The sequence below is a fragment of the Vanacampus margaritifer genome, chromosome 18 (assembly GCF_051991255.1).
Source record: "Vanacampus margaritifer isolate UIUO_Vmar chromosome 18, RoL_Vmar_1.0, whole genome shotgun sequence".
In the NCBI taxonomy this organism is placed as follows: Eukaryota; Metazoa; Chordata; class Actinopteri; order Syngnathiformes; family Syngnathidae; genus Vanacampus; species Vanacampus margaritifer.
This window is the reverse complement of record NC_135449.1, coordinates 6,375,750-6,388,713: the sequence shown is the minus strand read 5'-3', so window position 1 is coordinate 6,388,713 and position 12,964 is coordinate 6,375,750. Positions and strand designations below refer to the sequence as shown.

Genomic DNA, 12,964 nt, shown 5'->3' with positions numbered 1-12,964 from the left:
CAAATCAGGAGGATGTCACGCCCCCTTGTGGAACACATTTAATGTACAGTAGACAAAACAAAAAGACAATGAAATATAAAAACAGGCACGTTAGTCCTACTTTTCAAGCCCTGTCGAATGGCAGTAAAAATATTACAGGAGACAACTATTGACAAACGTTCCAAACATTTATTTCATTTTATACATTCAAATTAAAATATAAAATATTCATATAGAGCCTATAAGCAAAGTTTAATACAAGAGCACAAGTGTTCCATGTGGCACATATATATATATATATGTACATTTCCAAAGCATTTTGAATACTATACAGTGTTTCCATAGCTGCACAGGCTTTATTATATATTGATCACGAGCGGTTTGTGTTCTTCACTGGGTTGAGGGCTTGAGGCACAACTAGAATGAAAGTGAGAGGTCAGGGGTCAGGCCAAGTGCTTCGCGGAATTGCAGCTCACAGTAACGCTTAGAACAGTAGGACTCACAAAGCTTATTATGTAGGAGCATCAAAGTACCAAATAGAATCCAATATAATCATGCGGAGTCCTAACGTGTATTTGTCACAATATTGAATAAAAGACGAATGTCAGATTGAAGCCTCAGCCAATCAGCACGTCCGTTTTCAGCACTGCAATCATCGAATATCACAACATTGACTGGAGACACACGCACACACAAAAAAAAAAAAAAGTTTCTCAAGTAATCAAGTTATAAGTGCAATCCCAACCTTTCCTTACGTCAGCACATAGACCGTTTATTTAAAAAAAAAAAAAAACAATTCTTACATAAGCATCACAAATTCCACCATCAGTCAAACTGGAGTTTATAATACAGCAGATGCCCCAACACTCAACAAACCATGCGCTTACATACTGTACGTCCAGTAGTTATGTACACCAAACACAATAAAATCATTCCCATATATAAATTGTAACAATAATAAAATACAGCAGACAAATATTTGATATTAGGAAATATATATTATTTTAGACTGTGTGTGTGTGTGTGATCTATTTTGGCATCTGGGAAGATGATTAAAAACGCAGTTTCGTAATCCCTCATCTCGTTTTACACATCTCCAACAACACATTAAATACGTTCATTTTTTATTTTTATTTGATTTTTTTTTTAAAATATGAAACTTCTTTATTCAGTCCAGTAAAATCGTTTTAACATTCAAAAAACTTGCCTTCCATTGGAGCAGGGGCTCTTGCGTTAAAAAAAACGACTTGACACTCCAACCTGTCCTATGTTGAGTATGTAGTCGTTGCAAAAAAACAAAAAAATATTGATCTATAATAAAACAATTAAAAAACAAAAAAACAAGGGCCGGTCAAAGAGAAAAGAAGCTTCGGGGTTGTTGTTGGCGTTCAGATCTTTTTGGAATCTTTTGCCTCAAACAGCTTCATGCGCTCTTGCACGGTCAGTCCCTCTTTCAGGCTCTGCCGAGGACAACACAGGACAGACACGTGTGAGGACACGCGGAAGAAAAAGCACTCAAAACAACAAATGGTTCGGACGGGTAAGCCCCCGGCAAGCGCCCATTTCTAATTTGAATGAGGGTTTCAACTGTTGACGGGGTTTTTTTTCCCCCAGGGACCGTCTGCCGTGCTTTGAACGCCACTGCAGGGACGTCATCAATAATAAAAATATATTTTAATCAATCAAATCAAATATACATCCGAGCGATGAAGATGTGACAAATGTTAAGGCCACACTGAAAAGAAAACATAGAATGTCACAAGATCCAATTAGAGTATATGAAAATAAAACTACTAAATTGATTATGATTGTCAAAATTCACAAATTTCCAAATGAAATTAGTAATGGTTAAAATTCAGAAATGTTTAAACTACTAATAATGACATATAATACACTTTTTTTTTTTTTAATAAAATTTGGCATCTATAAATAGATGCAATCAATAACAATTGATCCATTCCAGTAGCCCAAACTAATTTCTACTCTTTTTTAAAAAAAAAAAATTACAATTAAAACAAAGCATCGTACAGTATTGTACATAATGAACACCCATTAAAGAATATCTATTGATTACTTTTTAACTCGGGTGTGACAATAAATCGATTCTCATAAGAATCGCGATTCAGAATAGATTTTAAATGTCCCAAAATCGATTTTATTTAAATTACTTGATACCGTCTTCCCTTTGTCCGTGTGTGTGCCTTTATTGGGAGCGCTGTTCATGTTCTACCCGATTTGGCCACTGAGGGGCAGTGTGGTTCCACGCGGTCTGATACACTGTTAAGTTGTCGCCACATTAGAGAGTAGCAGGAAAAAGTCACGATCAAGTTATTCCAATTAAAGTTGTTTTTTTCGCAGCGTGGCTCCGTTCTTTTGAGTGACAAAATTGCCGTGAGTAGCGCGCTAATTAGCATTAGCGAGTCAGACTGGAGAAGATTATTACGACATCTATAAATTGGAGCAAAAATCAGTCAATGACATCATTTTGAATCAACAATTGTTCGATATTAATAATAATTATTAATAATGATAATCGAATCGCACACCCAAATTTCTGAATCAAATCGGGAGACATTCAAAGATTCCCACCCCTATTTTTAACCTTTTTTTTTTTTTACGTCAGTGTTCGGCGAAGGCACCACTGCATTCTAATTTTGTAAGCTTAGTTGTGACCCTAACATGCTTGACAGCAAAAGTGTGATGATAAAAGCACTCCGGCCTGGTTCTCATGTCCGGCGCAGGTCAAAGTTCACTAACCCAGTGGTTGGAAAATGACGTGTCATCTTTCGTGCAATTAGCTGGCTGGGAGTTGCGTGCGTCCAAAAGGCAGAAAAGGAGGTGAGGTCATGCAAAGGATGCGTTGCTCTACAACATCATGCTTGTACTGCGATATACCTACGGCGTATCTCGGGCGGGTTTGGGGGGGAGGGCCTAAGACCCACATGGGGGAGGGGGGAGGTGTCAGCTGTCCCATGAGACCTGTTCAGTGACAGACTGGTGGACAAAAGACACACATGACAAACACGCACGGCTCCACTCCGACTTGAGTAGTGAGTGCATTTTGCGGCTTGCGCGTGTAGAACACAAAGACGAGACCAAACGTGGATTCCAACAATGGGTTGACACTAACCTTTGACCTGACGCCTCGGGACGATTTGGAGGCTGCTTGTTCTTTTTTCATGAAGTCGGGGTTACTTTTCGATTTCATGATGTCTACAGAGAGAGAGAAGAAAGGTGGCATTCCTCAACGTAAGCATGGTTCGAGTCTGAAGATGGCGGCGTCTTTAACAAACATTCACCATATCCGGACGTAACCGTCCCGTCGACGGCCCTCTCGCCTAACGCCTCGGTGGCGATCAGCAGCTTCTCCTTCAGTTTGCCGATATCGCAGTCGGCCTTCGCTTTGGCAACGCTCAGCTCGGTGTAGATGTCTTTGTATTTGTCCGTGGCGTACTTCTTGTCCTGTTGGCGTGACACATGGAATGACATCATCTTCTCCCCCCGCAAATGATTTAAATAAATTGCAAAATCTCGAAAATGAAAATGAAATCTGTGTGAGAGCGTTTCACTCCCAAACAGGGGACGCTGCATTTACTCACCCTCAGAGCCGACTGCAGCTCATCCTTCAAAGAGTGGATTTCCTGTTTGAGATACTGAATCTCCGACTCCTTGATCCGAAGCAGCACCTTCAAGGAGGCGAGAAGAGGAATCATTGCAAGCGAAGCAAACCGGCGTCTCCGCGCGGCGTGCGACGCGAGCGTCCCGCAAACCTCCAGTTCGTAGATGTCTTTGCCTTGCGTGACGGGCGACAGCGCCGTCTCGCCGCTCAAGCACGAGCGCATCCGCGTGATCTCGGCACTCAGGCGGTTATTCAACTCCTGTCGTGAGCGCACGGCGTTAAAAAGGGAGAAGCGAGCGGACGGCGATTTGCGTGCCGACGTGCGTTACGTGCGCGCGGGTTCCGACCTGGTTGTGAGTGTTGAGCTCCTGGTTCTCGCGCTGACACTGCCTGAGGGCCTGCCGCTCGGCCTCCAGGGCCTGAGCCAGGTGGGCGTTCTCCAGACATTTCTGGGAATACTGCTCGGATAGAACCTCCAGCTCCCGCTGGATGGACGCCAGCTCCTCCCTGGACATTCATGTGCGGTGTTGAAAGGGTTCAAATTCCATTAAGATACAAGGCAGAGATGAGAGGACAAGTCACATGACTGAATATTAAATTGCACTTATGCTAAAGGCTAACAAAACGATTTGACTTAAGCCCCGCATCCACTATGAGAAAACGTACTCGTATTGTGCTCGAAGTTCGTCAATATCAGAGTTGAGTCCGCTGAGCTGCGAGCGCTGGCTCTTCTCCAGGTCCTCCTTGTGCGCATTCTTCATAGCTTCGATAGCTAACAGGTCAAAAAAAAGGAGAGCTCTAACATATGTGACTCATTAGCTCAACGCTAACATATCATGGGAGAAAAAAAAAAAACTCCATACTCATGCTAAGGGGATTAGCCTAGCAAGTGATGGTAAATTATACGGTTTCCGTACCAGCGATGGTCGCGGCCGTCTCCTCGGCCAGGAGCCTCTCGCGCTCCTCCATGAGTTTGGAAATCTCCCTCTGGTGCTGCCTCTGGAGGTCTTCAACCACCTTGTGGTGCGTTTCTTCCATTGCCGCAAAGCCACGCTCGCAAGTGGCCTGCTCGGCGAGACGCGGCAAGGTTTAGTTTTTGCTCAATTGTCATTCGGCGCACTAATATGAACACGATGAGGGCTAAACGCGGTCATGCATGTTAGCAAAAACACCTCAAGCTGAGCTACGCTAGTTGAAGAGAGTTAAAGTTAGAATGGAGCAAAAGTCACCACAGGCAAGAAATTAATAGTTTGCTATTGAAAGTGGGAAATGGTTAATTCAATTCCAATATGCTGTTAATAATAATAATAATAGGCAAATTGTTACTATCCATCTACAGTCTCTAAGTATCTCTAACGACATGAGATTGGCAAGGTAAAAAGAGAAAAACAAAAACCTTAAGACTCTCAAAGTCTCTCTGGTATTTGGCCCTCAGGCCGGCCACGCCCCCTTCCAGCTGCTTGTTCTCCAGTTCGTCCCTCATGCCGTCCATCTGGGTCTCCAGTTCCTGGATCCTGTCCTTCAGAAGCGCCATGGCGTCAACCTCCGACGTGGTCTCCCCGCCTTGCTCCTCCTCTTCCATCGGCGTCGAGACCGCCTCGCTCTCGTCCGCCCGCCGCTCTCGGGCCTCCCAAACGTTCAACTTGACCATCTCGTCCCGGTAGATCCGCTGAAGCCGAGCGACCCTCTGCTCAAAGTCGTCCTGGAGCTTTTCCACGCGGCGGTCCTGCTGCTCCTTCATGGCGTCCACGTCCGCCAGCAGACCCGTCAGCTTTTGCCGGCTGTCCGTCGCCGTCTCCAAGAGCGCCGCTTCCCTCTTGGCGCGCTCCCTCTCGGACAAGCGCAATTCTTCCTGGTGCTTCTGCTTCAGCTCCTCCATTTGCATCTGGAAATGTCCCTCCAGGACGGCCAGCTGCTCCTGCCGTTTTGAGAGTTGGCCGACTTCACCCCTGAGCGTCGCGTTCTCCTTCTGGAGCTCGGCCAGCGTTTGTCTGAAGCGGCGACGCTCCTCCCGAAGGGACGTCTCGTACGTCTCTTGAATGGACCTGACGCTGCCGGCGTGCTGCTGCACGAGCACGTCCATGCTCCGGTGCGTCTGCTTGCACCGACCCAAGCTGCGTTCATGCGCGGACCGCAATCGGCACGCCACGTACGCTACTTGAGCCTGGATGAGGGCTTCGCGCATGCAAAGAGACGTGCTTGTGAACATGTGTGACGTCTGAGGCCCTAAAAGCGCGTTGACCATTTTGGCCAGTTCGGGACGGCGCCCCGCGCTCTGGATTTCTTCAGAATACTTTTGGAGCTTTGCCGCCTGTTGTTGAAGCTCCGCGGCGAGGCCGTCGTGCGCACTCCGAAGAGATTCGATAGAGTCGACGCCGCAGCACGGAACTTTCTCGGCCAACTGGCGCTCGATGAGTTTCTCGGCGAGGTCGCGGGCTTCTTGCAGCTCGATCTGCTCCGTGTACGGCGCCAGCTCGGGCGGGCAGATGTCGGCCAACTTTTGTTTACTGAAGCCCAAGTTGCTTTTCACTTCTTTGATCACACTTTTCAAATCGGACCTCTTGGAGGCTTCAATGATCGCTTTCAAGGCCATTTCCCTTTGATGGAGTTTGCGGTGGGCTTCCGTCAGTTCCCCTTTAAGTTGCCGGAATTTCTCTTCATAGCCAAGCTTGAGGTTTTGAATCGAGTAGGACAGTTCCGCTTTGATCAAGGTATTAAACGCGGCCGACTCATTTACGTCTGCGTCAGCCGGAACGCCGTCCTCTTGGGATTTGGCAACGTTTGCACCGTCGCAGGGTGTCGCCTCCGTCTCCAGTTCTTTCCAGAATGCCGTCTCCAACATCAACTTCCTGGTCAACACATCTGCATAAACGATTGCCAAGCAATCTTTGTCCCCGCTTTTAATGTTCTCGATATCGTCCCAGATGGCGGTAAGCGTTTGGAGAAGGTCCGATTCGGATGTCTGTACAAGCAAAGCCATTTTATTCAAAACGAGTGCCTCGAACGAGAGCGTTTTGGCAAAGAGACGAATCGCGTCTTGATCTAAAGGTTCTGATGTTTGAGTTTGAGGGCGATACGGCGATTGTTCCTCCAAGGTCTTTTGTCCGTGGCGGAGATACGCCGATGCGCTGAACAGCTCATTTTCGACCTCGGACATGGAGCCAAGCTGTGAATCTGCGTTCTCGTGTGAGCCGGACAAGAAAGCCTGGACTTTCTCGCGGCTCGTTTCCACGCAAAGGAGGGCCTTGGCGTAAAGATTGTTGACATCGCTTTTCTGAGGCCCGCAGTCACAACCCAAAGGTTTGTTTTCAACCATCTTCAGATTCTTCTTGGACGCGTCCCGATCGTGCGTGGAACGTTCCTGTAGATTCCGAGTGAGGTTTTTTAGCTTTTCCTCAGTGGCGAGCAGTTTCGTTTCGAGGGCGTGTACAATGGAGATGAACTTCTCAGAGTCGCTCGCGTGCGGGAATGCGGGATCGGGGGACGAAAGTGCTTCAGATAAATCAAGGTCTTTCTGTTTCAATTCTTGTATTTCCTCAAAGGTATGGCAATCGTCCAGGTTGTTATATTTTTGGCACTGAATATTGGAAAAACGGATTCTTGGTTTTTTCGCTTGCGACTCCTTATCTTCTGCGGAGTCTTCGGTTTCAGACGCGGTGCTGAATGACGGCGGGGACTCTACGCGGGAAGTTTTAACACCCTCACGTTTGCTCTGTTCTTGGACTTGCTTCCTCCTCAGATGCAGATCGGCGTATCCCAGTTGCAGTGCGTTGAGGTGCTGCTCGAGTTCTACAATGCGGTTCTCTGCCACCGCGAGCTTGGCTTTTAGATTTTGTTCCGAGCTGCCGGGCTCAACTTGATATAACATACTTTGACTCATTTGGCAAAGAAGGTCCTCCTTCGCTTGGAGCTTCTCTTCAGTTTCCTCCAAGCTGTTGCCGAGCACGGTCATTTTGACAAGTGCCTCTTTCAAGTCCTCCTCTTTGCGTTCCATCAGCCTCTCGTACATTTCCTTCGTCTGACGAATCTCTTCCTCTTTCTCTCTGAGGAACTGGCTCATTCTCTGAAACTCTTGGCTGGCCCTCTCATACGAGTTTTCCAGAGAGCGATAGTCTGCCTCTTCGGTCTCAAGGCGACTGCAAAGCTTGCTTACCTCCCGGTCGGCCTCTGCTATCTGGTTGATGAGCTCCTGACAACGGCGCGCGAGCAAACCTTTCTCTTCTTCCAGTCGACGCACGCTCTCCCTCAGCGACTCCGACATGTTGGTCTTCTCGGTGAGCTCTTCTCGCAAATTCAGCAATTCCTCACTGTGTTCTGAGCCCTGCCGCCCTCTCAACAGGGCCTCCACCTGCTGTTCGGCCTCTAAGAGTCTGACCTCCATTTCCTTCTGCGCCGTCTCGGCTTCGGCGATCCTCCGACACAGATTTTGTCTTTCCCGCTCGTGGCTCTCTCGAATGCTGTGCTGCTCCTTTCTCAGGCGACCCTCCTTCAGCGCCTGGCCTTCTTCCGTGGCGACCAGTCGCGCACTCACCTCCTGAAGTCTTTCCTGCAACCTCTGGATCTCTCTCACGTGGTCCCGCTGAAGGGCCTGCTGGTGCTCCAGGTGCCGAAGGGCCTGGTTTCTCTCTAAAAGGCGGGCCTCAACCTCGCGCAGTCTGCTTTCGCTGTCCGTCAGCTGGGCTCGCAAGGTGGCTTCGCTGCGTCCGTATTCCTCTTCTTGCTCCTTTGACCGTTCCTGCTCCAGCTTGAGTTCATTGCGCATGCGAGCCACGGCTTGTTCACTCGCTAAGATTTCCGCCAATGCGGACGCCAGCTTCGACTGCAGGGCTTGAATATCGGCCTCGTGGCGGTCTACTGCCGCCTGGGCTTCGGTGTTGCTTCGTTTGAGTGTTTTGATCTGATGTTGAGCGAGGTCTTTCTTGCGTTTTTGGGACTCTAATTCGCCCTGCAAGTCTTGGTTCAGCTTGTGCAAGTGCTGCCATGGCACTCTGTGCGGTGAGGAGGAAGCGGGCGTCGCACTCTTTAAAAGAGATTGATGAAACAAGCTGGATTAGTTGCATCGCCTCGCTTTCCCTGTCTGATACGGAGAACCACATCTCAGGTTTCATTGCTACCAGTCTCCTGAGAGATTTTTTTTGTCCACAGCTTCTTCCACTGTGCTTTTTCAGAAGCAATATTTAAAAAAAAACAACTTGAGAACACGCTACATCAGCCCAAAATAGATGAATATAGTGAACTAAAGTGTAAAATAAATAAAATTAAAGTGACACTTTTGTGAAACAACAAAAACAAAAAATCTGTTCAGTATGCATGGGCAATATGCCATTAACACCAGCAAAATTCATGCAAAAATAGGTTAAAAAACAGGCTGACAAAAGACAACACGCACAAAGGACAGATGAAACAAAGAAAAAGCACAGTGCAAGGCCGTTTGATCAAATTTCTTACATTAGTTTCCCTAGGAGATGTGAAACTCCGTAACAAAACATTCATAAAACACATGCCAAACACCACAACCATGCGTATCAGTTCCAGATAAGAACCCCCACACCGGTTAGTAGAATTCCATACAGGTTACATACATACATTGGACACATAATGTGAAAGTAGACCGCAAAACCAAAGCCCAATATTTAAAGAGTCAACAATTTCCCTTCAGCCAAAGTCTTACCTGCAGGACGTAGCCATCTCTGGCACTTTGTTCTCTTCCTAGTGCATCTTCCAGCTGCTCCTTTAACATACTGTTCTGTCTCTGAAGTTGGTCCAGCTCTTTTTGCTTCTGTCCCAACTGAAAACAGAAACGGATGAATTCCATTGAGGCGCATTCATATTCTACACTACTCAAGTGAAGATTTTTCTTTGTATTAGTTATAAAATTCACAATTTCTAACCTCTTTGTCGAGCAGTGTAGCGAGCTCATGTGCAGGCAGTCGGTCTGCGTTGGAGCTCTCGGTCGCCGTGCTGATGGGCACTTGTTTCTCCTCCCTCAGTGGCGTCGTCTCCACCTGATGCCACCGCTGCTCAATCTCCTCCTTGGCGCCTGACGTCATGCTAAACTTATCTTCCTCGACATTGTGCGACGCCGTCGGGTGGTCTACCTCCATCCTGCCTTGCTCTTGACGTTCGGGTAAGGGCGGCTGCGCGGGAGACGTCGTGTTCAACGTGGAAGTGACGAGGACGGTATTTGGCAAGTGGCTCGGGTCGCCCCCTCGACCGTCGACGCCTACCGCCGACGCGGGGCAGTCATCTGATACGCGGGGGGTTTGCGGGGCCGAGGTAGAGACGGGAGAGGATGACGGCGAGGAAATAGACGAGCCGTGGTCAACGGTGTCTGCTCGCTCCTTCGCCGGCTTGTCCTTCTTTTCAATTTTGAACTCGGACCAGTCAAAAGTCTTTGAGCGGCCTTCCCGCCGGCGCTCGCGAACCCTGCTTTTCCGGGGTTCAGAGGGAGGGGTGGGGGCCCCGTTGCCCGTCGGCTGCCTGTTGCCATCGGTGTTGGGGGGCTCGGGACAGGGGCTTGGCTCAGGCTTGACCTGGTGACATGGCTCTAGCAGCACCTGCGTTTTTATCTTCTCGTCAGGAACAGATCTGTATGGGGAGGGAAAAAAAAAATACATCTAAGGCTTTTCCCATGTATTGACATCATTTGCTGTCAGAGGGGACACTCAGCTGACAGTGGAGCATCATTCAATTGTATTTAAAAAAAAAAACAAAAAACAAGACACATGGTTAGACACATGAAAATCCAAGCACTACGTGTTGCACTGAAAGCAGCTTTAGTGTTTACACACACAAGCTAAAATAAGACCGATGGCAGACGCCTTCTCTCAGCCGCTATGTTAATGCCATTTATATGGCGGCTCAACGTGAAGAATGTATTTGCACTAAACTGGATGGATCGCCATGGACAGTTTTTAAAAAGTGACACAATCGACTAATATACTTCCATCGGGTCGCGTCGAGGCGCGAGGCCGGGGGTCAGCGAGGGGAAGTGAGAAGGAGCGGCGCTCAATAATGACAACGAGCTATCCGAGGTAAGCGTGTGTCTATGCAGAAATGCCATAAATACCACACCAACCTACGAGACGCACTAGTAAGGCTGTGATTCCGTTTATGCCAGTCAGAGAATGTATATCATCAACATGTCATCTGAGAGGATACTGGCATGCTCAGCGAGGTTTACATCTTCATTCCCACAAGTTAGCTGTTGCTGACCAAGGCGAGTTTGTTGACGATTGACACGGAGACATGACCCAAAGTCACATGACATGGGGGCAGGACGACAAACACGCCAGGGCAGACATTGCGGGGGCAACGGCATCACTTTTTCAGAAAGAGGGCAAGAGAGGGGGGGGCGGGGGAGGCGATATTCAACACACAAGTTTTCCAACCTGGGCTTCAGAACGGATAGTTTCAGTGAGATGTTTTTCCTGGAAGCAGGTTGTAAACACCGGTTGCGGGAGGAGGAGGAGGAGGAGGAAGAGGAGGAAACAGAGGGTGAGGAGGAGAGAGGGATTAAGTTCAAGTAGGTGAGAAAAGCGGCGTTTGTATCTGCCAGCGGTCAAGCGCTGATTCCCCTCTGGGTATTTACCGAGTGACATCGGGGGCGATGGCGGGTCGGGCGTTCTTCATGATGGCCTGGATCCAGTTGCGGCGGATTCCGGAGGTCATGGCTGACAGGGTGCACGCCCCTTCTTTGCACTGACAACAGAAAGGACGTGGTTTGCAAGTGAGCAACCGGGACGATGCGACGCTTTGGAGACGAGTTACAAGCGCATTGGAACGTCATCGAGCCTACTAAATCACACATTTCTACTTTGTGCACATTCCATTCCATGTAATACAGTATGTAATGAAAGCTAACGCCACATAGCTGCAATGTGTAAACTAGATCAGGGGGCTTCTTAAACTTTTTGGCTTCGGGGACCCCCTACAGGGGAGATACTTTTTCAAGGGCTCCCCTCATAGTCCATAGGCCGATAAACATACTATGACTATCTCGTGTGCACCTAAAGGCCATAGCAAATTCCAGTTATGTATTGAAATGTCATCAGTTTAGCAAGTTTCTGTTTAGCCCCGTTTGACGGCTTAAAATCTTTTATTTCTCGGCGGCAGAAATGCTGCGACGCTACCTGACTGACTTTTGTGATACATCACTATCATATCTGTGATTGTAATTGGCCCAAAATGAAGGCAGGGAGGAGTAATTCAAGACGCGCCCATACTTTTATTTGACACTTATTCAGCAAATACATTGGACCATGTGTCACAATCACCAGTAACTCGATTACAGTTTACAATACGTGTCAAACAGCTGCTATGGGGGGGGGGGGGGGGGCTCACAGTGCTGCGCTATTATATGTCCCACGCAAGCTGTACATGCTAATTCCCTTAACGTCCCACAGTGGGGGAAATTCACACGGTTATCACAGTATGTGGAGCAACTGGGGTTTGCGTAATTCCACCGTCCAGGCACGCTGCCAATAAACAAGCAGACAATAAGCAATCTCGGAGGAATGACATCATGGACACTCTCACCCCCCCCTCCCCAGAGCTGATATCCCACGGTCCTATAATTACTTTTAATATGATTCTAAGGACTATTATCAAGGCCATCATCACAACCTTAACTATACCCTGCAGGCTTTCGTCCGACTAAAGCATTTGTATTGGCGGGCAGCTATTTTTAACAGCGCTAGATAACTTACTGGTAAGATTTTCAATTGTTGACCGATTGCTGTATGTATGTGTGTGTGCGTCATATAAATCGTACGCAGTTGTGCTATTTCTCAGCCTTGGTCATGCAGTAGAAATAATTTAATGAATCATACAACTATTTTCAGTTGCGTCTTGAGATACGAGTGACGAGAGAAAGTATAATAACTAAATAACTTTGCCTTAGTAGCGCTAGCACTAATTTAATGCTAGCACATATTGGGAACTCCATAGGCTGGCTAACTAGCATCGGTGTCACATTGTTAAAAAAAAAAAAAAAAAAAAACTTTTACAAGAACAGATATTTTAGCACATGCTGCCATGCGCTTCATTCCCTTCATTAACATGCGCAATGCCTCTTTGAGCCTCACTGCGGTGAGAGGGAATTGTGGATATAAATACTGGAGTTATTAATTTCTTTGACATCAAACCCATGTTGTTCTTCACCAAAGACATGACGATCCCCTTGACTACTCTATTTCTGACATCCGCCAAAAAATAGCCACGGAAGATCATTCAAGCAAATGTAAACAAAAGAAAATGACCTTAGTGCTGCTGTTCTCAAATATGATGAAATACAGTCTTTTATATAGGCAGAGCTTAAAATGTTTCAAAGCCAAGAAAATTATATCATATATGCATGAGGCGAGC

The 12,964-nt window shown here is 47.4% G+C and overlaps 1 protein-coding gene across 11 annotated transcripts in view; it reads right to left on the bottom strand.

The window, feature by feature from the left end:
- Positions 1–148: 148 nt before the first annotated feature.
- Positions 149–12,964, bottom strand: part of LOC144038559 (uncharacterized) — a 40,471-nt gene continuing 27,655 nt past the window's right edge. For 5 of the 11 annotated variants that reach the window (XM_077551128.1, XM_077551127.1, XM_077551132.1 and 2 more), the window contains 13 exons: positions 11,190–11,299; positions 10,990–11,028; positions 9,490–10,186; positions 9,270–9,386; positions 4,995–8,618; positions 4,516–4,663; positions 4,265–4,370; positions 3,946–4,105; positions 3,750–3,857; positions 3,579–3,665; positions 3,279–3,441; positions 3,110–3,192; positions 149–1,439 (listed from right to left, as the gene is read on the bottom strand). In XM_077551128.1, coding sequence (XP_077407254.1) covers positions 1,368–1,439; positions 3,110–3,192; positions 3,279–3,441; positions 3,579–3,665; positions 3,750–3,857; positions 3,946–4,105; positions 4,265–4,370; positions 4,516–4,663; positions 4,995–8,618; positions 9,270–9,386; positions 9,490–10,186; positions 10,990–11,028; positions 11,190–11,299 — 5,514 coding nt within the window. In that variant the 3' untranslated portion in view covers positions 149–1,367. Of the gene's footprint in view, positions 2,782–2,874; positions 2,974–3,109; positions 3,193–3,278; positions 3,442–3,578; positions 3,666–3,749; positions 3,858–3,945; positions 4,106–4,264; positions 4,371–4,515; positions 4,664–4,994; positions 8,619–9,269; positions 9,387–9,489; positions 10,187–10,989; positions 11,029–11,189; positions 11,300–12,964 lie in introns of all 11 variants that reach the window. The other 6 variants (XR_013289246.1, XR_013289245.1, XR_013289242.1 and 3 more) reach the window with 6 other exon arrangements.